This window comes from Mirounga angustirostris, unplaced genomic scaffold, assembly GCF_029215605.1.
Source record: "Mirounga angustirostris isolate CCGP_5_RB_7025 unplaced genomic scaffold, mMirAng1.0.hap1 SCAF_3, whole genome shotgun sequence".
Classification (NCBI taxonomy): domain Eukaryota; kingdom Metazoa; phylum Chordata; class Mammalia; order Carnivora; family Phocidae; genus Mirounga; species Mirounga angustirostris.
In genome coordinates this window covers 181,636,532-181,663,540 of record NW_026991711.1, presented here as the reverse complement: position 1 = coordinate 181,663,540, position 27,009 = coordinate 181,636,532, and the positions used below count along the sequence as shown (strand labels likewise).

The 27,009-nt window shown below is 40.1% G+C and overlaps 1 protein-coding gene across 6 annotated transcripts in view; it reads left to right on the top strand.

Annotated features, from left to right (window-relative positions):
- Positions 1–26,544, top strand: part of CUL3 (cullin 3) — a 118,528-nt gene extending 91,984 nt beyond the window's left edge. For 5 of the 6 annotated variants that reach the window (XM_045867861.3, XM_064587154.1, XM_045867860.3 and 2 more), the window contains one exon: positions 1,235–1,715. In XM_045867861.3, coding sequence (XP_045723817.1) covers positions 1,235–1,366 — 132 coding nt within the window. In that variant the 3' untranslated portion in view covers positions 1,367–1,715. Of the gene's footprint in view, positions 1–1,234; positions 1,716–10,052; positions 10,103–24,974 lie in introns of those variants that run through there. The other variant, XM_064587153.1, reaches the window with a different exon arrangement.
- The last annotated feature ends 465 nt before the right edge of the window (positions 26,545–27,009 follow it).

Below are 27,009 nucleotides of genomic sequence, written 5' to 3'. Positions count from 1 at the left end.
AACAAGTTTGTTGATACTGGAGCGATAATACTAGAAGGGAGGTAGATTGTAGCTGGAGGCAGAAGTACTGAAGCTCAGATTTCAAAGAATTGTCATTCCATTGTGGCCTTGGGAAGTGAACTCTCCCAACAGGAGTAAAAGGAAAACTGGCTTGTGGATGGATGGGTGTTCTGTACGAGAGGCAGGGTGGATCAGTAGGAAGAGCATGAACTTTGGGGGCAGAAAGGTTTAGATTCTCATCTCTGACTGCTGGCTGTATTTACTTTTAGTGCATGTCAGTCTTCCTATCTGGCTATTTTCCTCATTTGTAAAAGGAGACAACCTACTTTGCAGGATTAAGAGCATTAAATAAATTAATATATACAGAGGGACTGATACACAGTGCACAGTCAGATTTTGGCTGCTGCTGTAGTTAGAATTTTATTTTTACCAATATCACAGTACCTAGAATCCTGACAGCAGCTGGAGAAAAGAATGACAGCAGTGGTACTTTTACCAGGACCAGGCAGCATCATTAATTCATTTAGCATATGCAGTGACTTGATGACATTCACTTAACTTTCCCAGGGGCCCCGTACTCGTAAATGGGAGAGCTGGGATTTGAATCTAGGTACTCTGGGGTCCGGAGTCTGTGCTCCTTTTTTTTTTTTTTTTTTTTAAGATTTTATTTATTTATTTGAGAGAGTGCGCATGAGAGGGAGGAGGGTCAGAGGGAGGAGCAGACTCTCTGCTGTGAGCAGGGAGACCGATTCGGGACTTGATCTTGGAACTCCAGGATCGTGACCTTAACTGCAGGCAGTCTCTCAACCAACTGAGCCACCCAGGCGCCCTGAGAGTCTGTGCTCTTAAATACATTATGCTTCCTAAATTCTATGAATTGGGAGAGTAACCCAGAAGTTAGTAGATTTAGACCATCAAAATGGTTAAACCATAATGTGCTATTCATTCATGCTAATATATTCCAATTAATTCAACTACTAACCCACTTCAGCACTCATATTCTCATGTGAAGGAGGCATGTTCTAACCCATGTAGAAAATGTATATTACATTTTCAAATAAAGCCTTTTTTAATTTAAAGTTAGTTTGGTAATCAAATTACTAGAGTTTGAGCTGAATCTTAAAATGACACATCAGTTCTTTTCAAAGATAAGAATTTTTGTGTGTTTATATGGAAATGTTACACATTTAAAAAATTTTCTGGTAGGAATTAGTTTTTCTACTTTCTCTTTTAGGTAACTCAGCAGTTGAAGGCTCGATTCTTACCAAGTCCAGTTGTTATTAAGAAACGTATTGAAGGACTTATTGAGAGAGAATATTTGGCACGAACACCTGAGGATCGCAAAGTATACACATATGTAGCATAAAATGCGTTCAGAAATTTGATTTATTCTTGGACTGTACTCTTCCGCATGGACTGAGAAGTTCTTTTAAATCATTAAATATTAAGACGACCATCTCTTCTATTAAATTACAGTACATGTTCTAGACCATTCAGATCAAGCCTTTACTCCCTTTGAGAGTTTTCAACATCAATTGATTGAGCTTCAGGCTTTACAACGTTTATCCCTGTAGAGATCATCTTTACAGTTCCTCGGGAAAATGTGAATGTGCCGCGTTTTGTTTTCAATACTGTATGAAAACAGGAAAAAATAAAACAAAAATTTAGAAAATACAGCTCATTAAAATAAAATTGTTGGATTTCATTTCCCCAGGTCTTCAGTGTTGATGTAAATGTGTTTTTGTAGTGTTGCTTAGCACTTTGCGCATTGTATAAGTTGGGTAACAAAAATGGTAAAAGAAATGACACAGTTCCCAGTTATCTTGCTCTGCTTAAGACACTTCTTTAGCTAGTCTTGTTTAATTTAAAGGTTTGATAAATATACAAAGACCCAAGCATACATTTGAGCATGCTTTATTCTACCACTTGCACTTACTAATCTTCTAGCCTTATGACCAGGAACCTTTATTTTGGGCTCTATACACTCCCTGATTTGGTTTTCCCCTATTGTATTTCGAGATTTCCCAAATTAAGTCCTAATGATTAGGTTTTGTTCTGCATTATCTCTAGAGAGAGAAAATATTTTAGTATGTATAAATTGTACAATATTTTTTTGCTGTTGTACTCACTGCTAATAGTGGATTGTATAGGGCAGTGTTTTTATTTCACTTATTGTAGACAAAAATAAATGATTTAGTATACACACACCCACTAATTCGAGTATGTCAGAGCACAAAGTTGGCAGCTGGTTGTATTTAATTCAGACCCTTTGAAAAGCACATACAGCCGATACTTTGTTTATAAATATCTTAGGTTGCCCCTCTCTTAAATATATATTTTGGTGAAGCTGGGGTGCACTGTTAATTTTCTGTTTGAGATGCATTCTAAAGATGCAATAAATATGATTACCTTGATATTTTTTAACGAGATCTTCAGTTCTTGCAGCTAACTGTGTTTTGGGAAGTGATTAAGCAATATTTTTCAAACCTGATGATTCTTGGGTATTTAGCTATTGTCCTCCAAAGACTCACCGTTTCATGTGTTCAAAGATGTACTTTGTGCTGAAGATTCATGTCAGTTATCCTGTGCTTCCAACTTTCACCAATGTGTTTTACATGATTGATCCACCAAGGATTATAGTTTGCTATAACTTCAGAGTATTTTTATCTTCAATTTTATTTAATTTTGTTTCATTTTGTTTTCGTAAGACAGCGTTTCAGCCATGTAATTGGGGCAAACCACTATAGGTTTATGTTGGATAGAAAAGTGAAGTGTTACTAATGAGTTGGAATAACCAACTCTTGGTTGACTATCAGTACTGTTGATAGATAGATTAGAATGTATGTCTCAGAAGATGGTTTCTGTTTAAATTTATGGTCAAGTTACAACAACTGAATTCTAATATGGATTAAAAACCACATCAATATTTTCCCCCATGCGTCTCTTGGGTTATAATTTTCCTTTTAGACTTGGCAGGTAGGCTCCTACTGCATTTAATTTTGTCTCCATTTGTACTGTAGAATTATAAGCCTTACGCTCTTAATCTCTACATTTTCCGCTTTGACGTGATGCAATTTAGATGCAGGTGAAAACTATCATGAACATTACTCTCAGGATACTCTTACCATACTTGAGTGCTGGTAGGGCAGGTGTAGAATGGAAAGCCGAAGGGTTCCACTCTCTGATTTTTACATAATTGGGATTTCTGTAATGGGAGGGTGTTTGTCTATGGGAAGATACTGGTAGTTTAGGTGGCACAGTTGTTTTGTTGCTCTCAATCCCCAATTAAATAATTATGACACCTTGGGAGATAGAACAACTCAGATTGTCGAGTTAATAAGCGTGAAAGGTGTGAAAATTTCGTATGAGATCTCAGTAAACGCAAATTTAAATGCTACTTTAAACCACTAAAAATCAGTAAAGTTAAATTTATGTTTTGTCTCAAGGGTGGTTGTACAAATCAAATCTAGGTCCAGAGCTTGGAGACGCTTCTTAGTTTGGGGCACAGGTTTCATATTTATGCTTCCAAGTGCTTATACATATATCGAAACACATTTCTGAATTGCAGTTGAGTTGAATGGCCAGAGAACGATACTGCATTGAAAATCAAAACTGGGTCACCTAACACAGTTACATGTTTTAGCTCTTTTTAAGTATTATTGTAGCTCACAAAGCTCATAATGGTACATGTTGACATTGCTTTCTTTTCAGCAAGAGGTCATTCGTGCTGTTTATCTCAGTTTTTTAATGTCTTAATTTCAAAGAAGAATACATCCTAATCATTTAATCCTGTTGATGTGAATGAATTTTGATGACTTACTTGAAGAATTTTGAGGGTGGACACATAGTTTTCTAACTGCAAAAATGATGTAATCTTTGTTCACTTGTTAAGTTGTAATTCTCTGCTATCATTTTCAAATCCAGGACAGTGTTTATTTTGAATTGTTATATAGTTATATTATTTAAAGATTGAAAATTCATTGCAATTAGGGAACACAGCCTCACAAAATAAAATGTGGTTGTGAATACAAGGATTCTTTATGTCAGTGAATTTTAAAAGGGGATGGGGGAAGGGATGCATGTCTCTCTAAAGGATGTATTAGACTCACCTGTGTAGCATTGTATACCTAGACATGTACCACTCCCAAACCCCCAGGATGCTGATAGACCTTCTCCGTAAGAATCCTTGTTCTAGTAAAGCACCGCTGTTCCATTCCCCCAGTGTGTGTGTAAGGTACCAAGAAGGGCTTAGGAGACAGCCAGTGAGTGATCTTAAGATTATGCCTACATCCCCAGAAAACTAGGACATTGGCATCATCTCGGGCTTCTAAATACTATTTGGTTCCTCAATTTGGAAAATAATTTCAAAATGTTAAATCCAGATGATGCTATTTTTGTTACAATTTTGAATAACTGACTAGATACAGGGTTTTACTTTTGCCGATCTACTGTAACTTAAGTCAATTTTTATAGCCTAATTTTATATAAGCTATCTGATGTTTACTGTTAGATTGTCTCCATTTGGGAAGGAAAACTTAGATATGAAAATTGAAGATCATATATTTTACTATACGGTGCATATAGTCAGTAGGTATTTTGTACTCTATGGATATGAATGTTAAAACATTTCAGGTTAGCAGAATTATTATGAATTATTTCTATTCCCCAAAGCAGGAATAATTAAAAGTGTTAAACAGTTAATAACATTTAAGTCCTTATTACCACGTGCCAGACACTGTTCTGAGTGTGTCATGTGCATTATTTAACTTAGTCGTCACATGAGCTCTGTAAGATGGGAATCCTTATGTCGGTGTTGCCTAAGGGTACTGCTTGCAGAGCCGAGAAGTTGGACCTAGGTTTGATACTCTGTTCTGACTCAGCCTATATTCCACACTGTCGCTTGACATGACTTTGTGTTCACAAATTCATTATTTTACTCCATACCTCATTCACAGGAAGGAAAGTTAGAGGACATAGCAGAATTACTCTTTTTTTTTTTTTTTTAAGATTTTATTTATTTGAGAGAGAATGAGAGAGAGCACATAAGAGGGGCAGGGTCAGAGGAAGAAGCAGAATCCCTGCCAAGCAGGGAGCCTGATGCGAGACTCGATCCAGGGACTCCAGGATCATGACCTGAGCCCAAGGCAGTCGCTTAACCAACTGAGCCACCCAGGCGCCCCTAGCAGAATTATTCTTACTACAAGATAATACACAAAGCATTTCAGTATGGAACTTGAGATATTTCATCGTCTTAACTGATCATCAGTTTTGGGTCGGAAGGGAAACGGGAGGTAATGCCTGCTATTCTGGAATCTTAGTGAAAGTTTTACATACTTTAGTGGGTCGCATGGATAGATGCTTGAACTTAAATTCAAATCTTGAATTCTAAAAGACGTTTTCTCCATCACGTATCTTCCTTGTACCAAATCCATTATCTAGCCAGAAGTGAGAGGAGACCCAAGAGTGACAGTGAATTTAATGGGACAATGCAGAGATGGATCATGAAGCTAGCTCTCAGGAGAACGTGAACAGCTAGGAAGTCTTGAAAAGTCCTTGACAAATTTTAGAAATAGCAAATTTGCAATTGTGTCACTTAAGTGTTTGACCCTCATATTAGGGCCTAAATTGAACCTCCAATGAATCATGCAAACGTGGCCTTGTAATTCTATGGGAGGAGCTCAAATAATCTTGCATATTTTTTAGTAACAAATTGTCAAATTTGAATAGTTGGATAACAAAGTACAGTTCAAATACATCAAACTATATAAGAATTCTTGCAGTGTGGGAAAATTAAAATTCGAAGTCTAAAAATTTTTTCTGCAGTTGTGCTTCTTCAATGCCTCAACACAATGTCTGGCATGTGGTGGGTGTAAGCACTCTGGAAGTCTCAGATGAATGCGCTTCTTGATCACCCAAGTGTCTTAGCAGAAAGTTTTAAAGGAATTCGACTTCAGAAGTTAAAATGTGTACTGCATTGGGGCGCCTGGGTGGCTCAGTCATTAAGCGTCTGCCTTCGGCTCAGGTCATGATCCCAGGGTCCTGGGATCGAGCCCCACATCGGGCTCCCTGCTCCGCGGGAAGCCTGCTTCTCCCTCTCCCACTCCCCCTGCTTGTGTTCCCTCTCTCACTGTGTCTTTCTCTGTCAAATAAATAAAATCTTAAAAAAAAAATTGTGTGCTGCATTATTGGAGGTATGACAATATGGTAAAAGCATTATGTTTTTTACATTCATAAGTGGAAATGATTTGGTCTTTGGTTTTCAACTAGGTAAAAAGTGGAAAATGTAGACCAACCACTCCGTTGTTCAGATGATATTTAATGCTGATTTTATTTTATTTTATTTTTTTAATTTATTTATTTGAGAGAGAGCACGAGAGAGAAGAGGATCAGAGGGAGAAGCAGACCCCCAGCTGAGCAGGGAGCCCGATGTGGGACTCGATCCCAGGACTCCAGGATCATGACCTGAGCTGAAGGCAGTCGCTTAGCCAACTGAGCCACCCAGGCGCCCTTAATGCTGATTTTAAAACCCTCTTGACTCTCACAACATCCTATGAAAAAACTCAAGACTTAATGATACAAAAACTCATTCAAGAGCCTACAAATAGTTAATAGGGTGTGGGGATTTGGGCCCAAATCTGTCTGATTCCAAAACCTATGCTTTTAATGAGTGTTAACGTGTCTCCAGTAACTCCATTGATTTGGTAAACTCTGGATAGAATTTTATAAATTGAATTTGAATCCGAAAGTAGATTTTTTTGTGTATTTTGGTGGAAGTTTGTGTTGATTTATTAGAAAGTATTCCTTGGAGAATTTGATATCGTGAAACTTACAGATTGTGCACAAGAGAAAATTCAGTAATACTAGCTGTGTGTATTGGTATATATAGTATATTCAAATTATTGCGTTTACAGTAAGTTTATATAACTGGTGTCTGATATCAATATCTGTAGAATTAATCCTAACTTTTATTTCCTATATTGATGCTATCCTCTGTATTAAAAAATAACCACTAGACCAGTTTTTAAATGGAATGGGTTTGTAGGCCAGAAGAGACAGAAAACTTACCAGAAGGGCATGGAATCCAGTGGGGAAAAGGACAGACTCTGCATTTTGTTCCAGTGTAGCTAAAGCAATAGGCAACCAGTGTATGTAACTATAAAATAGTCTGTCGAAAACCTATTGTAACTTACACATCTAAATAAAGAAGGAACAGGGAGGGGAGTGGCTCTCGAAGTTACGAAAACTTATGCATGCTACGTTCGTCACGTTCTGTAATGTTTGCCTGCAAACCCATTTTGCAATACCCCTAAGTATTCTTAATGATTTTTTTAACCAAAATTGGTATTATCCAAATTTGTAACAAGGCTATCCATATTCACCGAACTGACTTGAGCTAATTAAAAAATAATACAATCCGTTTTCGAAGAAATGAAGGGTTGTAGCATTAAGGTTATACGAGCGTACTACAGAATTTTGAAAAACTATTTCAAAAGCGGAGCATCAAGTGCACTGAGGTTTTTTTTTTTTTTCCTCAGCCTACTTCTTTTTTTTTATTTTTTTTATTTTTATTTTTTTTATTCTTATGTTAATCCCCATACATTACATCATTAGTTTTAGATGTAGTGTTCCACGATACATTGTTTTGCACTGGGGTTTTTAAACCTAACTGCACACCAGGATTTTCTGGGGAAGCCTTAAAACAAAACTAATGCCTCTTGTAGGTTTTGACTTGGTAGGTCTGAGGTGATTCTTTTGTTCAGCTAAATTTGGGAACCATTGCTTTTGATTAGAGGTATTAAAGCATATAAATTCCTGATTTGACTAAGAATAGAACGTTCATTCGATATGCAAGTTGTGAGATTCTCTTTAACCCCTGACACATACTTACCACACCGCAGCTGGTTAAGGCAACATGTTGATCGAGTCAAGAGTTTTGATTCCAAAGTGGGCCAGTTAGTCATGGTCACAGACAACAGTATTAATCACAACCCACCAATTGCAATAGTGGATCCTCTTAAATGGGAGGGAAAGGATGAGTCCGTAATCTCGCCCTCATAGTCAAAGAGCAACCTGTCATCTTCGAGTTTTCATCAGGCAGTCCCACAGGGAGAAATTGGATCCAGAAACCCAAGTGTTCAAAGTTCAGTACCTTTATGCCACTAGTCTAAGAACCATTGGTTGGGAAGCAGTTTAGTGAAATCTGGGTAACAAAAATTGGTATGTTTCTGCAGCCAACTTTGTGAGATCATAAAGTATAAGCCATAGTCTCAGCTATTATCAGTGTGATCCAAATGGTGTGAAGTGTTTGCAGTGAAATTTAGTCTTTTGTTTGACGCTCATCCACTTAATCTGACATGAGCTGACTCCCTTAAGAACATGATACTCCCGGGACGCCTGGGTGGCTCAGTTGGTTAAGCCGCTGGCTTCGGCTCAGGTCATGATCCCAGTGTCCTGGGATCGAGTCCCACATCAGGCTCCTTGCTCGGCGGGGAGCCTGCTTCTCCCTCTGCCTGCCTCTCCCCCTGCTTGTGTTCTGTCTCTCTCTCTGACAAGTAAATAAAATCTTTAAAAAAAAAAAAAACATGATACTCCCAATTCCCTAATACCCAAATCTGACTTTTGGATTATTTCTCAGTAATGAGCTTTGTAGAATCATCCATGTTCTCTCCTTGTACCAGTGATTTAGGAAAATACATGTTTTTAATTGTTTTTCTCGTTCTTGAAAACAAAGTCAAGCCTCCTAAAAATCACTCCATCAGATTGGTGTGTAGAGTAAGTAAGATCTAAGGGTATAAGGAAATCCACAAGCTCCTCCCCAGGCAAACCACATTCTCAAGGTTGATGAAACAGAGAGGGCCCCCTTCCAGCTTGTACTTTGGCCCCTGAAGGTGTGTTGTGCTCGTGACCCTGGCCACAATTATTGCTGCTTCACCCCAAGTGTGGATACACAGCCTATCAATGTTCACTTGTCTTTATACCTTTTACTTCTCCATTGGCCTCAACTATGAATCCAGTGGTAGATCTGGATGACAACCAGCATTACTGCTCCTGAGGGAGATTTTGCCTCTGTAGCTTCTCTTAGAAGATTTGGAGCTTGAATTTACCAAAAGAGCCCCTGGTAGCCTGCTGTCACTGTAACAAGTCTTACCTGCCTATTACTTAGTTCTCAAATAACTTCATTCCAACCTGCTAATAACAACAGCATACCCCCTTCTGTAGAGTTAATAGCCCTGCATATTAACCCAAATTGTTTCATTAGCCTTATTAAATACTTCATGCTCTAATCAACTGAATTTATGGTCTAGAAACTTGCATTTATAAACCAAACTAGTTCATACTATTCTTCCCTCTCCTTTGAGCTAGTGTAACTTCTTGAGATACAGTGCTTATCTAAATTACGAACTTCCTGCAGCCCTTCCTTAAAAGGCCCATTTTTCCTACTTATTTTTTGCAATCAATATGACCAAAAAAATGAGTTTACTGAAAGTTACAATCCAATCACATTGGTGAAATCCAGTTTTGTGCAAATGATCTGCACATGTATGTGTGCATATGGATACGGGAGTACGTGTGCACATGGGTGTGCACAGTTGTGTATGCATGACGAGTGACATTAGATCTTCGGAGTAGTACATAGCTGATATGTAGATTGATAATTTCTGTTCTAAATTACTAGATATATAGTTTAATGGGAAACCACTTAATGAGTTAAACTTGTTTTATTTCACTACCTTTGCTAAGAAACAGTGTATTATCAAATATTAATAAAATTCTATGTTAGGCAAAAAATGTACAGGCATATGCAAGCCTACATAGATGGTACTCTTTAGGAAATTTGTTGACTGAGAAATAAAGTTGTATTTGTAAGTTAATTCCCCATGGTTAAGTGTGTCATTGTCAGACATAACAATGTAAATAACTCCCCTCTTTGGTAAAAAAAAAAAAAACTACTAGAAACAGATAAACATATAAAGATGTCTTCCTATATACAAAAATGTGATATTTAGTGCAACCAGAGATTTACATAATTTATATTCTTTTTATAATTTCAGATGTCAGCTTTCTGCAACTGATACACATGTCCACAGCTTTTCGAAAAGAGGTGGGTGCGTACGTAACCTGATCTGTCTCTAACGATTCTGGGTCCATGGGCATCAACTGCAGTAGTTCAAGTTCTGTGCCTTTTGGGTCGTCTGGCTTCCCTCCCAGTCTGGCTGTAGTTGCCTCCTTTTTTGGGGTGCCCACCTCTGACAGCCCCCTTGCTTCCCCTGTACTAGAGAAGAAACAAAAGAACTGCAGAACACAGTTGCTATCTAGGAGTGAATGAGGCTAAAAGCAAGAGGCAGGGAGGAGGAGAGGACCTGGCTTTGTGAGAGTTTGCCTAGATGTTGGGAGGGAATTTGGGTTTGGGTTCTGAAGTGTAGGGGAAATCCAACCTCCAGAATAATGATGGGTAATGGTGTGTGAAATTGCTTTCTATCCTGAGTTCTAATTCTTCTAATTTCATTCCAGATTTAATAAGAAAACTTCTTTAAAAAGGAGTGAAGACACTGAAAAGGGACCATGGAGGGTAGGGTGACAAGACTAAATCCCACAAAGAACTCTAATTCATTCTTTAATTTGCTCAAGACAGAATGTGTGCAAGCAATTTGTAAAATACACATCTTTTCAGAAGTTACCGGTATTAGTGGTGGGCTGTCCCATTAATCCCCAGGTGGAATTGGGATGTTGTTACAAAATGAACATTCCCCATCTGTTATATAGTGTATCATGCATAACCTACTACATTTAAAGAATGTGAATGTCATGAAATATGTTTACACTATATTGAATGACAATCTTTTCATAGAATTCATTTGTATAACCATTTATTAGGTATCTTTAAATATTTAGCCATATTTAATATGTATTTTCATACGTATTTATCTATACATCTTCTATGTGCCAGGTAGAGTTTTAGGCACTGGAGACTCAGCAGTGAACAAAACAGACAAAAGCTTTGCCCTAAAGAGGAATACATTGGGCAGAATTGCCAATTATGATAAATTTTATAATGTGCAGAATGTACAGGCTGTGAGGAGAAGTAAAGCAGCTCAAGGACATGAGGAGTGCCATGGCGGAGGGAAGGTCACATTGTAATTCTAAATAGGAGGATCAGCGCAGGCCTTCTTCAGAAGGTTACATTTGAGCTAGATACGCCCTGAAGGAAGTGAAGGAGCAAGCAAGCCATGCCACTGTCAGGGAAGAAAGTTCCAGGCAGAGAAGTAGGACAGTTCAAAGACCTGCCTAGAGTGTTCAAGCAACAGGGAGGAGGCTGACATCACTGCTGCAGGGGGGTGGAAGGAGAGAGAAGTAGGAGATGTTGGGGGTACAAAGGGGCAGGAACCTGGAGGGGCTTTTACTGGAGGGGATTGGAGAACTATTGCAGGGGTGTCAGCAGGAGCAGGATACAAATCTCACTCAGGCTGTAGAAAGATCACTCTAGCCTCTGTGTTTTATGGCTATTGCAACAGTCACAAGGTGAAGACAGTGAGAGCTTGGATCCAGGTGGTGGGCATGGCTGTGCTGACAAGTGATTAGATGCTGCATGTATTTCATACATAGAATCTGAGGAATAGGATGTGGGCTCTGAGAGAAAGAGATGTCACCAAGGCTCTGGGTCGTTGGGGTAAAGGGGACTGAGGTGGTTTTCCCTTCCCCTCTCTTTCTTCTGGTTTTTTACTTACTTTTTTTTTTAATAGTCATTTTTTAGGGCAGTTTTAGGTTCACAGCAACATTGGTCATTTCATTTTGAGGAAGGGGTGAGCTGTGGTCAGTTTAGAGCCTGTTAAGTTTCGGTGTCTAGTAGACAACCAAGTGTGGACATCAAGTAGGAGCTGGATCTATACGTCAAGGTTTTAGGGCATGGTGTGGGCTGGAAATACAAATTCCAGAGTTGTCAGTATGTAGATGGTATTCATAGCCGTGAGACTGGAGGAACTCCCCAGGGATGTGGTCAGTTATCAGCATACCCTTCCATCTGTGCCAGCAGATCTGAGTCCTTTAACAGTTTTCTTTTGCCAGGTGACACAGTGTTAGGCTTTGCCGGTAGAAGGTACTGATGAGGCATCGCAAGACGAATGGCTTCCTGTCTTGGGTTTGGTGTTCACCCACCAGGTTTTGGGGGGTGAGGGCACTTTTTGGTTTTTTCATCCACTTGCACAGTTTTCCCAGCTCTTGGTATCCCACGGTCTAGCTCTCCCCAGCATTTGGCTGCCCCACCCCGCCCCAGTGCTTTCCTAAGCCCTTGACCCGGTCGTGGCAATTTGGCTGCAAGCCCCAGACAGTGTGGGCCTCTACTACAACACAGACCACTGCTCCCTCACTTCCCTCCTCAGCCTACGCACCCCCATCACTCATGCTGGGAGGCAGGACTACCCTCCCATACGGCAGTCCAGCCATCTGGGCGGAGTCTGGCATAGAGGGGTACTGGGTCCCAGCAGAGCCAGGCCTTTCCAGCTCCCGCTTCCAGCAGTGCCTGCAATGGTCCCCATTGCCCTGGCACCCAGTCCCCTTTGTCCTACCAACCTCCTGCTATCCCATCATCAGCCCCAGCTCATCCACACCGGGGGATTTGTTTCCCATGGGCTTCCCAACACAGACACCCAATGCACATGTGCCTATCAGCCTCGGCTTACCTGCATCCCAGAGGGTTGTTCCCGCTTGCCCAGTGACAATGGGCCAACAAATTTCTCCTCCTTCCGGTGGGTTGCGGTTTCACCTTCTTCAGTGATGGCTGAACCCCCTTTCGAGCCCGTCCTTCTTCAAGCACTCTCCCTTGGCCTGAGCTGCCCCTTAAAGTTCTCTTGAAATCTTCACAATTAGTCTTCCAAAATGGCTTACTAATTCCTTATTTTAAACTCCTTTCATGTAAATTACTGTGTGATATCCATCACCTGGGTGGGCCCAAACTGACAGAGGAGTTGATAGTAAAGAGAAGAAGACTAGGGATTTGAACTCTGGGGCACCTCACTGTTAAGAGGTTGGGAAGAGGGACTAAGGTGAGACCGAGTAAGCCAAGTAGCCAAGGAAGGAGGAAAATCAAGAGAACGTGGCATTGTATCACTGGAGTCAAGCAAAGAACATGTTTACAAAGAAGGAAGTTGTCAACTATGTCAAAAACTGCTAGTTAGTCATGTATGATGAGAACTGAGCGTGAAACTCAGGATGTAGCAACATGAAGATCACTAGCAGCCTTCACAAAAGCAGAAACGTTAGAAGCAATCTAAAGAGTCCAGCTACCAACCTGTCACCCAAGGCAAGACTGCTTTTGAGATGCCCTTGACAGATCTTCCACCTAAATATAAACATCCGAATTTGCTTGCAATGTCACTATTCAGTTAATTTATTCTATTATGAACTTTAGGACTTTATATAATAAAATTTATATAAAAATAAATTTTTTCAAATGATCAGAGGCATCAGCTATTGTATAGAAAGCCATAGAATATTGAGATGTCCTCAGTATTGTATATATCAACTTAACTAATATTTATTGAGCATCTATTGTGTTGCAGGTATTGGTCTAGGAACTGGGATTATGGTAGTGAAATAGGGAAGCAAAGAGATTGCCATCATGAAGCTTCCATTCTGGTGGGAGACCAAAGTAATAAAATAGTGAACAAATACATAAGCTAGCGTGTTTTCAGAGTGGTATGTACAATGAAGGAAATAGAGTGAGTGCCAGGAACAGTAGGGAGTTACTTTGCAATTGTATAAATGTTTAGAAAAGTCCTCTCCAAAGAAATTTGAGCATTTGAACTGAGACCTAACTGTGGACAGTGGTGAACAAAAATCTGCACAAAAAGCATTCAGATAGAGCGTGTGACAAATGGGAGTTTTGTGTATTCAAGGGGCAAAAAGAGACCAAGACCTCAAGCACAGTGTGGAATCTGGGAAAGAAGTAGAAGATAAGATAAAAAGAGATGCAAGGGGAATTCTAGTTTCTGTCATGATGGAGCAAAAAGGGTGAGATTTACACTCCAGCCCTAAGCAATTAGAGAACTGGACAAATTATATATAAAACAGTGATTTTCAGATTTTGAACAACTTGCGGTTATAACTGTGATTCTTGAGAGAAGGGGAAAAAGAAGGCAATCCCTACAATTGCACTAGGTTATGACGGGGAGATCGTTTCCAGGCTTAAGTGCAGGGAGGGAGGAACCTGGACCCTGGAAGTCTTTCTAAGTTGAAGAGTCCAAGATCAGAGTTTAGGATGGTCAAAGTGTGGATGGAATTTGTGGGTCATAGTCCAGAGAAGAGAGGGCTGTGCCTGGAGACAACACAGGACACCTGCAGAGGTGTCCTCTCAAGTCTTTGGCTGAGTGTTGAGCTCAGTATTCATGAGAGGAAATTACCCAAAGCCAAGGAAAGAGCCACCAGAAAGGAGAAGGCAGAAGAGTCTCAGAGCCTTTAATAGCCAAGTGGAAAAGTCTTATGAAACACAAGGCATTGGATAGAATCCTCAGAAGGGTGTCACCTTAGTAGTGAAGCAAAATTAGCTGTAGACTAAAGGCTGTTCTAGACCTACACCAACAAGGATCGAAAGCAAACCTCAAAAGAATCCAACTGAGTACAAGTACTTTAACTGTGTACCAGAATGTAAAGGAATACAACAAAATCTGCAATCCATGCATAAAATTCACAACATCTAGTATCCAATAAGAAAAAATTACTAGAGGGGCGCCTGGCTGGCTTAGTCCGTGTGACTCTTGATCTCAAGGTCGTAAACTCAAGCTTCACATTGGGTATAGAGATTACTCAAAAATAAAATCTTAAAAAAAATTACTAGACATGCAAGTAAATGGAATATGACCCATAATCAGTAGAAATAGAAATAGACCCATAAAGTGGAGATGATGCAACTAGCAGCTCTTATAAATACAGTCCACGTATTCAAAAAGGAGAGAAAAACAAGATCATAAAGAGGAGAGAAATAGACGATGTAAAAAAGACCCTAATGGAACGTCAAGGGATTAAAAACACAGCATCTGAAATGAAAAACATATTGGGTGACATTAAAGCAGGAAAGCTCAACTTTGAAGACAAAGCAGTAGAAGCTATCCAGGCAGTACGGAGATACTAAAAACAAAACAAAAAAAGAATAAAGCATCAGTGACTTTCAGGACAATATTAAATGATCTAAAATATGTGTAATTGAAGTGCCAGTAGGAGGGCTAAGGAGACAGGGACTGAAAACATATTTAAGAAATAATCAACAGGGGCGCCTGGGTGGCTCAGTTGGTTAAGCGACTGCCTTCGGCTCAGGTCATGATCCTGGAATCCCGGGATCGAGTCCCGCATCGGGATCCCTGCTCGGCAGGGAGTCTGCTTCTCCCTCTGACGCTCCTCCCTCTCATGCTCTCCGTCTCTCATTCTCTCTCTCAAATAAATAAATAAAATCTTTAAAAAAAAAGAAATAATCAACAATATTTTTCAAAATCTTATAACTATAAATCAGTGGTTGGAAAACTATCACTTGTGTGCCAAATCTGGCCTGATGCCTATTTTGTAAATAAAATTTTAATTGGAGGGGCACCTGGGTGGCTCAGTCGTTAAGTGCCTGCCTTGGGCTCAGGTCATGATCCCAGGGTCCTGGGATCGAGCCCCGCATCGGGCTCCCTGCTCAGCGGGGAGCCTGCTTCTCCCTCTCCCATTCCCCCTGCTTGTGTTCTTGCTCTCGCTATCTCTCTCTCTGTCAAATAAATAAAATCTTAAAAAAAAAAAAAAAAGGCAAATTGTTAAAAAATTTTTTTTTAATTGGAACACAACTGTGCTCATTTATGTATTGCTATTTACGTATTATGGCTGCTTTTGAGTAGTTGTGATAGAAACTCTTTGGAGTGCCAAACCTAAATTATTTACTTTCTAGCCCTTTCCAGAAAAAAATTGCCAGGGGATTGGGGGAGGAGATTAACTGTAAGGGACCGGAAAGGAATTTTTTGGGTTGATGGTATTCTATATCATGAGTATATTTGTCAAAGCTCATTGAATTGTACCCTTCAAACTGGTAAATTTTATTATATATAAATTGTACTTCAATAAAGCTAATTTCTCAAAATACAATCGATAAATGACTAGTTCAACATTTTGCAGCCTTTGATAAAGAGTTTGGCTTGTGTTTTTAAATGTAATCAGTGGGAAGCCAATGGAGAATTTTAATCAGAGGAGGGACAATTTGAAAGTTTTTTAAACAGTAGTGTGGTGAATGAGGGACAAGAGCCTGATTTCAAGGGTTTTGTAGTATTCTCCTGAAAAGATGATGGTGGCTTGTGAGCTCCCATGATCAGGTGGATTGGTGTGATGTGTTTTTTAGGGAGATCCAGCAACCTTGCTGATTGAATATGGAAGCCAAACCTGGAACCCCTGGCCCAGACAAAACTTTAAGGTCTTGGACAAGGAGGTGGGTGGTGGTGCTTTTACTGGGATGGGCAAGACTGGGGGAAGGCAAAATCCAGAATGTGAACGTCAACTCTTGTCTGACTCGTCACGTGTATGACAGATGAATTATAATGTTCTACACACATAATCCTTTTGCTATTGCAGTTGAATTCAGGCATTCCTAACTTGGCAATAAGTTCACTTTCACTCTGGTCTAATGCTTCTAGAGAAAAACCAGCATTTTGACAATTGACAGTTGTGTAAAAAATGAAAGATTCCTGTTTTAGATCTAGTTTAGATATAGACCATTGTGAACTCTTGCATAATTCCTCTGCCCAGAAGATATTTAAAATTATATGAAGCAAAATTAAAACATAATCAGCAGGGAGGCATTTTGAATGGCAATTCCACTCACTATAAAAATAATCAGTAAGGAGGGGCGCCTGGGTGGCTCAGTCGTTAAGCCTCTGCCTTCGGCTCAGGTCATGATCCCAGGGTCCTGGGATCGAGCTCCGCATCGGGCTCCTTGCTCCGCGGGTAGCCTGCTTCTCCCTCTCCCACTCCCCCTGCTTGTGTTCCCTCTCTCGCTGTCTCTCTCTGTCAAATAAATAAATAAAATCTTTAAAAAAATAATAATAATCAGTAAGGAGATTAAGTAAGATAATTTCACTGTGTTAATCTTCAACAAAGTCACTTTCCTTTCACACCTCGAGTTCTCATTTCTCCAAATACCTTATTACTCCAAAGATTCTGACATTCAAACTCTACCATTTGCATGCTCATTGTCTTTAATGGTGTGCTAAATTGTATTTGGAAAAACGATTAACCCACATGCGCCTTTTTAATTTTTATCATAAAAAGAATTTTCTGATGAGCTAAATGTACAGCATGTGTCTTATTAATTATTCATGTGTTTAACTTTATCTTGTGAAAATCAATACCAGCAAATCAAGCTCTTAATATCTAGAAGGATCTCTCCTTTATATGTTTGCTCTTTGAAAATGAATCCTGCTTTTCTATCCAAACTTCTCCTGTCTCCCTCCTCTGCAGCAAAACCCTTCACTAATGACCTGTGTCTTCTCAGGGTGTGGCCATATAATATACGTGAAGCAAAGTAGAACCAAGAAAATTAGTTCCAAGTCTGCTGGTGTTTAGAAGTACCTTGTCACCTGGAGGTAGGGCCCTAAATGAATGAGTCTGTTGGGTTCACCCCAGGCTGGCTCCCGCTTGGATCCTTCAATTCCTTTTCTGAGTCAGATGTGTCCTTTCATCTTCTGAGGTTCCTGATTGCTCCTACTACACATCTGGTTTAACCCTCGCAGTATAGTTTCCACACCTAAACTTTCCCTTGTTGCTCCTCTCCTTTCTCCTACCTATTGAACTTGAGGTAATGTATATTTCTTTTGTCTCCAACTGAAAGAAGAAACTGGTGCTTCTTAAGGGAGCGAGCTCCTGGGGTGCCTGGGTGGCTCAGTTGGTTAAGCATCTACTTTCAGCTCAAGTCATGATCCCAGGGTCTTGGGATCGAGCCCCATGTTGGGCTCCCTGCTCAGCTGGAAGTCTGCTTCTCCTCTCCCTCTGCCCCTCTGCCTGCTTGTGTTCTCTCTCTCAAATAAGTAAATAAAATCTTAAAAAAAGAAAAAGTAGTGAGCTCCCTTAAAAAACATCTTCTGCAGGCTGGATTTGTCCATTCTCATCATTCAGAAATGAAATCAAGACTTTACTATGGTGTAAAGGGGACATCTGCCAAATATAGTCTCCTGGTCTCCAGCTCATGGGATTGGACATCTCAGCCACATTTAATTCTTCCACTAATTGGCATTTTCCTTTAAAAATCTGATCTACAAAGAGTCACAAATATTTGCATTTTTCTTGATTTTAATCTAAGTCCAATCATTCTAAATCAACTCCTTTTAGTTGGGCATGAGTTGTTTCCTGATGTAGAATCCAAGACTCCTGGATATCTACTAGTCCTTCGCCAGCAGCATTTCAATTTCCTGGAGTCCCTGGGTCGACTGGACGTATTTTCATGTACACACATACACACACACACACCCTTTTGTTGTTTATTGTTGTTTTCTTCATTTAAAATCAGCTTGTTCCAGAATGAAAACTATTACAAGATGGATTGTCTCTGCCTGGGTGTATGAGTTTCCTATGGCTGCTGTAATAATTTAGCATGAAATAGTGGCTAAAATTTATTATCTTATAGTTCTGGAGGTCAGGAGTCCAAAATCAGTGTCACTGGTGTAAAGTCAATATACCAGCAGGGTTGTGGCCTTGTAGGCACTTCGGGAGAGAATCCATTTCTTTGCCTTCACTAGCTTCTGAAGGATGCCTACCTTCCTTGGCGTTCTTTGAAATACCTACATTCCTTGGAGAGGCTCTCGGTCTTCCATCTTCAAGGCCATCATGGAAAATCCTCAAAACTCTCTCCTCCTCCCCCACTGCCTCTATCAATCACACCCCTTGTCTTGGACTCTGAGCCCCCTGCTTCCCTCTTACAGGGACCCTGTAATCACATCAGGCCTACCCTGATAACCCAAGATAATCTTCCCTCTCAAGATTTTTAACTTAATCGTATCTGTGAAGTTCCTTTTGCCCTATAAAATAACATAACCACAGGTTCCCGAGACTAGGATGTGGACATCTTGGGATGGGGTGGGGAGGGGAGGCATTATTCAGCCTGCTACACCAAGTAAACCATTTTATCTTGTTCTTCAAAATAAACATTATAATTAGTTAAATAATCAATATTTATTTTCTTTATGGATTGAAGCCCAGGGAGTTTAAAGACCTCTACAGTTGTGTTTTGTTTTGTTTTTAAAGATTTTATTTATTGGGGCGCCTGGGTGGCTCAGTTGTTAAGCGTCTGCCTTTGGCTCAGGTCATGATCCCAGGGGCCTGGAATCGAGCCCCACATCGGGCTCCCTGCTCCGCAGGAAGCCTGCTTCTCCCTCTCCCACTCCCCCTGCTTGTGTTCCCTCTCTCGCTGTGTCTCTCTCTGTCAAACAAATAAATAAAATCTTAAAAAAAAAAAAAGATTTTATTTATTTGTTTGTCAGAGAGAGAGAGCTCAAGCAGGGGGAGTGGCTGGCAGAGGCAGAAGCAGGCTTCCCATTGAGCAAGGAGCCCGATGTGGGACTCGATCCCAGGACCCTGGGATCATGACCTGAGCCGAAGGCAGACGCTTAACCCACTGAGCCACCCAGGCGTCCCATCCCCTTTGGGTTTTTTTTTTTTTTTTTTTTTTTGTCGCATTGACCAGTTCCTTTTCTCCTGTCACTTCACAATATAAAACATTATTTCTGAATTATTAAAAGGCCATCCTTTAATTGGGCTGGACGATTCATTTGAAGAAGGCCATGTAAAAATGTTTTGCCAGTAGAAAACTCATGGGAAGTTAAGGCCAACAGGATAATGTTATGTCTTAATTCTTTCCATGCCTGATGGCAGTGTATTTGCTAATGTATCTTCTTTGGGCTTGAGATATCAAAAGTAATTTGAAGAACCGGTATAAGATTAAGTTGATTTAACTAGTAGCTGTCAAGAATCTACTACATGCAAGTTACCTAATGAAATACCTTAAAGAACATGCCGTCCAAATGAAGAGGCAAGACAAATCACCTGAATACTTAGCCAGGTCGGGAGTGCAGGCATTACCGAAGAGACAGCCAATACATCCAGAAAGACTTCTGTGTTCCTTCTTGCTCCTTCAGTATTTCATTTGAATCCGTTTTCACTTGGAAAAATTTGAAGGGCAGGGAGTGGGTAGGAAGGTACAGTTTTGTTCTGTTTTAATTTATAGACTATTTTTCACAGCGGTTTTAGATTTACAAAAAATTTAACAGAAAGTTCAGAGGGTTTCCACATATCCCTTCTCTGCTTACCATTTCCTGATTATTAACATCTTGCATTAGTACATTAGTGTGCTACATTTGTTACCATTAATGAACCAATACGGATGCACTATTATTAATTAACATCTGCATTTTACATTAGGGTCCACTCTGTGTGGTAAGCTCTATGGGTTTTGACAAATGCCTCATGTTAGGTATCCACCATTCCAGTACCATACAGAATAGTTTCATTACTGTAAAAATCCCCTGGGTTCCATTTATTCATCCCTCCTGCTTACCTCAAACTTCTGAGAGCCATTGATTATCTATTCTCTCTATAGATTTGCCTTTTCCAGAAAAATCATATGGTTGGAATCATATAGCAAAAAGGTGGCCTTTTCCAATTAGCTTTATTCACTTAGCAGCATGTATTTAAGTTTCCTCCATGTCCTTTCATGACTTGATAACTAATTAATTGTTATCACTGAATAATATTCCATTGTATGGGTGTACCTCAGTTTGTTTATCTATTCCCCTATTAAAGGACATCTTAGTTGCTTCCAGCTTTTCCCAACTATGGATAAAGCTGCTATAAACATTAGTATACCAGTTTTGAGTGGACAGAAGTTTTCAACTCTTTTGGGTAAATACCAAGGATTTCTGGATCATGTCTTAAGACTACGTTAAGCTTTGTAAGAATCTGTCAAACTGTCTTCCAAAGTGACTGCACCATTTTGCGTTCCCACCAGCAACGAGAGTTCTTACAGCTCTACATCCTTGCGGACGTTTGCTCTTGTGAGTGTTTGGATTTTAGTCATTCCAAAATGTGTGTGTTGGTATCTCATGGTTAATTTTAACTTGCAATTCCTCAGTGACGTATGAGGAGGAGCACTTTTTCATATGCTCATCCGCCACCTGTGTGTCTTCTTTGGAGAGGTGTCTGTGCAGATATTTTGCCCATTTAAAAAGTGGATTGTTTTCTTATTGCTCCGTTTTTAGAGTTCATCGCATGCTTTGGATAGAAGTCCTTTATTAGATAGGTGTTTTGCAAATACTTTCTCCCAGTTTGTGGCTTGTCTTTTCATCCTTTTAACCATGTTGGTTGCAGAGCAAAAGTTTAAAATCTGGTGAAGTCCAACTTACCAGATTTTGTTTTTGTTTTTTTCTCATGGATCAAGCTTTTGGTGTTGAATCTAAAAAGTTCACTGCCAAACCTAAGGTCACATAGATTTTCCCCTGTGTTATCTTCTAGATGATTTATAGTTTCAAGTTTTATTATTAGATATATGATCCCTTTGAGTTAATTTTTGTGAAAGGTGCAAGATCTATGTTGAGATTCACTCTTTTTTTTTTTTGGCATGAGGATGTCCCATTCTGGCACTGTTTATTGAAAAGATGATCTTTTCCCCCATTGAATTGCATTTGCTCCTTTGTCAAAAATCAGTTGACTGTGTATGCTTGTGTGGGTCTATTTCTAGGCTCTCTATTCTGTTCCATTGGTCTATTTGTCTGTTCTCTCGCCCATAGCAGGCTGTCTTAGTTATTATAGCTTTATAGTAAGTCTTGAAGGCAGGTAGTGTATGTACGGGTTTTAACAGCCCACACATGCTTCATGAAATATGGCCATTTAAGTGCAGTTCTTTCCTTGCAATTTTAAATCTTTTCTTTGTTCATGAACACCATCCTGTTACATTTCATCATAGCTCCAAATTCTAGGAGACTTTACTTTCCAACCTCTTTCCCCTGCAGAACAATTTTCAGGTGTTGATGGACTTTGGGTAGGAAATTATTATTACCTAGTAAGGGAAACAAGGATTTCCTCTTTCTAAACTATGACTGCATAAAATGGATTATATAATAATATACTACACTGAGGGTGGTATGCCTCAGTCCCTCCCAACCCCAATTATTAATGATCACGCACTTGTGAGCAAGAGTGCAGCCTAGACACATGTTGTCTCGATCCTCATCCCTTTCCTCTCTCCTCACCCAGGAATCTCAGCTAATGTGGAAGGAGAATACTTTCTCACCACGAAAACCAGAGATGAGCGCCCTCTACAGCTCTGGTGCTTTCCCATCAGTTCTCCTGCAGGGGAAACTTATGTACCCAGAATTCCCTGTGGCATCGTGGGAAGAGAATAATCCCCACAGGCTTCCAAAGCTCAGGAGGATCCCCTTTAGCTCCCAAGAGATAAAATCACCCCAGCATCCTCCCTGTACCTAAGCTAGGGCCTCCTGCAGTCAGACCAACATGAATACTAACAGAGCCCGTATCTCCAACAAAACAACTAGGCTGTGGCATCACATGTGAAAACGGAGGGCACCCGGGTGCAGAAAGCAGAAGACAATTTAACAATATTTAAGCATGTGTCGTCTTGTTCATTTCAGGGATATTGCAGTAATAAATCAATCTTGTCATAAGAAAGGACTATTTACAAAAATAAGAAAGACTTCTTGGAAATAGGAAAAGAACATAATTGTCAAAAATGTTTAACTTATTAGAAACACTGATGGGGAAAACATTCCCCAAAGTGGAAATAATGATTTAGAAGGGTAAATAATTCTTCCAGGGTGCAAAGCAAAAAGACCAAGGAAGGGAATTTCTGAAAGAAGAGACCAAAGAGACCCCATATTCATGAATAGGAGCCCTAGGAAACCAGCAAGCGATGGAGGATAAGCAAAAACAAAACAAATCCCAAAAGAAAATTTCCCCATGTTTAAGAATTCTGTGAATTCTGAGTCAGAATGCCTCACAAATGTTTGGCAGGATTATTGAAAAAGTGGAAACAACTTGAAAAACATATATTTGATTTCTCAGGATAAAATAAGCATTTTCCAAAATAGATACAAAGTATAGTTTGCCTGCAAAGGAAAGAGAATCAGACTCCCATCAGAATTCTCACTTGCAATACCAAATGCCAGATGCAGTGCAGAGCTACGTTGGCAGCGTTTTCTGAGAGCTCCATATCTGACAACCAATTGGCCCTCGTCCCTTCCAGCTTAGCTCAGCAATCCACTCCCAGCCTGCCCCTTGTCTGCTCCTTCTCAGCTCTGCACCCTCCACCCCTTGACGTGTGAACAGGGGTGAAGGCCACAGATTTGGACCCTCCTGTTGTGTAACCACATGGCCATCCCTCCCTAGAGTAGAGCTACTGTGCACCTCAGTCAGGCTTCTTCTATGGCCCTGGGGGCGGGGGTGGCGGGGGGAGAGGCCCCATCATCATCTTAGCATGTTTCTCTCACCAAGCCAAGGCTCCAAGCAAAATCAGACACCCATTTGACTCCCTCCTCCTATGTCCCCATCCCCGCTGGCCTCTTTGTCTTGCTTTTCCAACTGTTCCCCTCTGCCCCAGGACCAGAACAGACAAACTCCTCTTTCACTTCCTCTGCTTAACATCAGCCACCTTGCTGGTTCCAATTTCTTGGCTAATCCCTCCTGGTGGACAAAACTATTTTCTATGAACTTTGGGAGAATTACTGCTTTGTGGTCCCAGCCTAGCATTTGATATATTAAGTAGAAGCAAAGGAATTTAGACACGTCTTTGTTTTCAACGGACTTTCAAGCATATTTGCCTATTGTCTTCTTGCAAAATGCCATTTAAATGTCAGAAACTGAAAACTCTTTGTTCATCATTACATTTCTTCTCCACAAATGAATCTTAATAATTCTCATTTTCCAACATCTCTTGGTGGCAGATGAACACCTTGGGCTTACATGTGCGGAAAGGCAGAAGACAAAGCAGGTACATATTTTTAAAAACATTATCTCCATTATGCTACATAAACTTTATAGTTAAACTTACAGAATTTTCATAAAGGAGTTACGAAGTTTATTTTTATTTTTATTTTTTTTAAAGATTTTATTTATTTATTTGACAGAGAGAGGCACAGCGAGAGAGGGAACACAAGCAGGGGGAGTGGGAGAGGGAGAAGCAGGCTTCCTGCCGAGCAGGGAGCCCGATGTGGGGCTCGATCCCAGGACCCCGAGATCATGACCTGAGCCGAAGGCAGATGCTTAACGACTGAGCCACCCAGGCGCCCCAAGGAGTTATGAAGTTTAAAGGCAAAAAATAATTTTCTTAAATAGGAGAAGCATAACATAAAAATAATTTTAGTAAAATTTTATAGTTCTACTTCCTCTCATGTTCAGTGAAGCAAGGTTAAACATTAATAAGTAAAAAGATAACAAAATTAATCCCATTCGGAAACTTAAGACTGCTCTTCTAAGTAAGTCCTGTCAGCAAGAAAATAAAAATTGAAATTACAAGCTCCTTAAAATCGAACAGCAGTGGGAATATTAGATATTAACAACTACAGAATTTGGCCACAGTCATACACTGAAGAAAATTCAGGATTCAATGCCTCTATTATTTAATAAAAGACAAAGCATTCAATTCAAGCTCATAATAAAAATAACCAGAAAACAAATCAAAAGGAAAGGAAAGAAAATAATAAATATAAAACTAGAAATTAATTGATAAACAAACCGAAGTAGAAGTAATGGATAAAATGAAGAGTTTGACCTTTGGTGGGAGTGAGTGGGTTAATGACAGATATGTTTTTAGCAAAACAAACCGGTTCTCAGGTTCATCTGAGAGAATAAATGAAGACCACCATTAAAGATACCAGATTGGACACACATATCTAACCTCCACTCCCTCCTGAAACCCTACAAAAATGAGAGTAAAGGTGTTTTTCTTTGTTTGATTTTTGCAGAGTTCCTCAAGACCAGAGGGCAGAAAAAGCAATAGCCAATGTTAGGATCGCAAAGCAGATGGATAATGGCAGATGACCGAGCAGCTCCTCGAAATCCTAACCTGGCAGAGGAGAAAATCAAGAAGCAATCTGATTTACACTACAAACCTTTCAAAGTCTCAGGAACTGAACACATCAGGAACCTATAAAAGTGGATGAAAAAATGAAGCTAAAAGCCAGAGAGAATTGGTTCCTAGTCTGTTTAAGAAATTAGAACTCCAATATGCCCTCCCCAGTCTCCACAGAGCCTTTTTACTGCTTTCTCCCACCCCCACCCCCAAACTGGACTAGAGTTGTTTGTTTTCCTGCAGAGAACAAAACAGAAGGTACCAGAACAAGTTGAATGTGGGGATATTTTGCTGAGAACAGGAGAGGTAAATGCAAGTTGACACAACGGGTATGAGACTTTCAGCTTTCTTCTCGAGATGAGCCGCCAGAATGCTGGCAGCCAGACAGACATTCTGAAGGCAAGATAGACCTGACTCCTCCAGGCAGGGAAATGTACCGACCAAGAGAAGAGACAAAGATATTGATGTCAGGGAGTTTCCTAAAGAAATGGTCGGAGTTTCTCAAAGTGAAGACCATGGTTGACAAGTCTCACACAGGCATTCAGAGCTTCCAATCTGCTTTTTGATTTCATATTCTAACAGCCAAAGAGCAAAGTATATAATATTAGAAACCAAGACAAACAGGAAAAAGCTACTTGGAAGGCCCAGGGTAAAGATAATTTCAAAAGAGCCATCAGTATCTTCAGAGGGCTAAGAGAAGATGCAGTGTTAACAGAGTAAGAACAGGTTGCTCTAAGAAAAAGAGCATTTAGAGAGTAAAGAGGATTTCTTAGAAATTAAAAATACCATCACCGAGTTGAAAGACCCGATGGAAGAAGGATTGGAAGATACAGTGGAGGAAATTTACCAAGAAATAGGGAGAAAACAGGAGAGAGAGATGATACGTAGACTGGTCCAGGAAGGGGATCTAACCAAGAGGAGTTCCAGAATGCGAGGCAGAAACGAACAAAGACAAGGGAAGACTATCAAAGAAATAATTCAGAAAAACTTTCCTACCACTGAATGATACAAGTTTTCAGAAGGGACGGCCTTAACCAATTGCTCAAAAGAGAGCCTATCCAAAATACATAATCATGAAATGAAATTTCAGAATGCTGGGAATGAAGAAAAGAGCATACAAGTCTCCAGTCAAAGATAGAAAGGTTTCACACAGAGATCAAACATCAGGATGAATAGTATTTCTGAACAGTAGTATTGAAAGATAGAACACAATGAAGAAGTGCATTCCGAATTGACAGAAGAAAGACTGTTTCCCAATAAATATGAGAAAAGTTGCTCAATATCAGTAATTAAAAAAGAAAAATTAGGGGCGCCTGGGTGGCTCAGTGGTTGGGCGTTTGCCTTCGGCTCGGGTCATGATCCCAGGGTCCTGGGATCGAGCCCTGCATTGAGCCCTGCATCAGGATCCCTGCTCAGCAGGAAGCCTGCTTCTCCCTCTCACACTCCCCCTTGCTTGTGTTCCCTCCCTCTGTGTCAAATAAATAAATAAAATCTTAAAAAAAAAAAAAGAAAGAAAGAAAAATTAAGACAGCAATGCCTTTTGTCCATTTTTTAAAAATCCTGTTCCTGTTCAGTGTTGCTAAAGATAATAGGAAAACAGACACAATGTGCAGTTGCCTGGAACAATTGAAATACCCGAGGGTCCACATTCACCTGTTGGAAGGACCAAAGGTCACTCTGCTGTCAAATTGTCTCATTCTGGATCTGGTATTGGATGTGGGAGCTAGAAAATCCAACAGTCAGGGCGCCTGGGTGGCTCAGTTGGTTAAGCAACTGCCTTCAGCTCAGGTCATGATCCTGAAGTCCCGGGATCGAGTCCCACATCGGGCTCCCTGCTCGGCGGGGAGTCTGCTCCCTCTGACCCTCCCCCCTCTCATGCTCTCCCTCTCTCTCTCATTCTTTCTCAAATAAGTAAATAAAATCTTTAA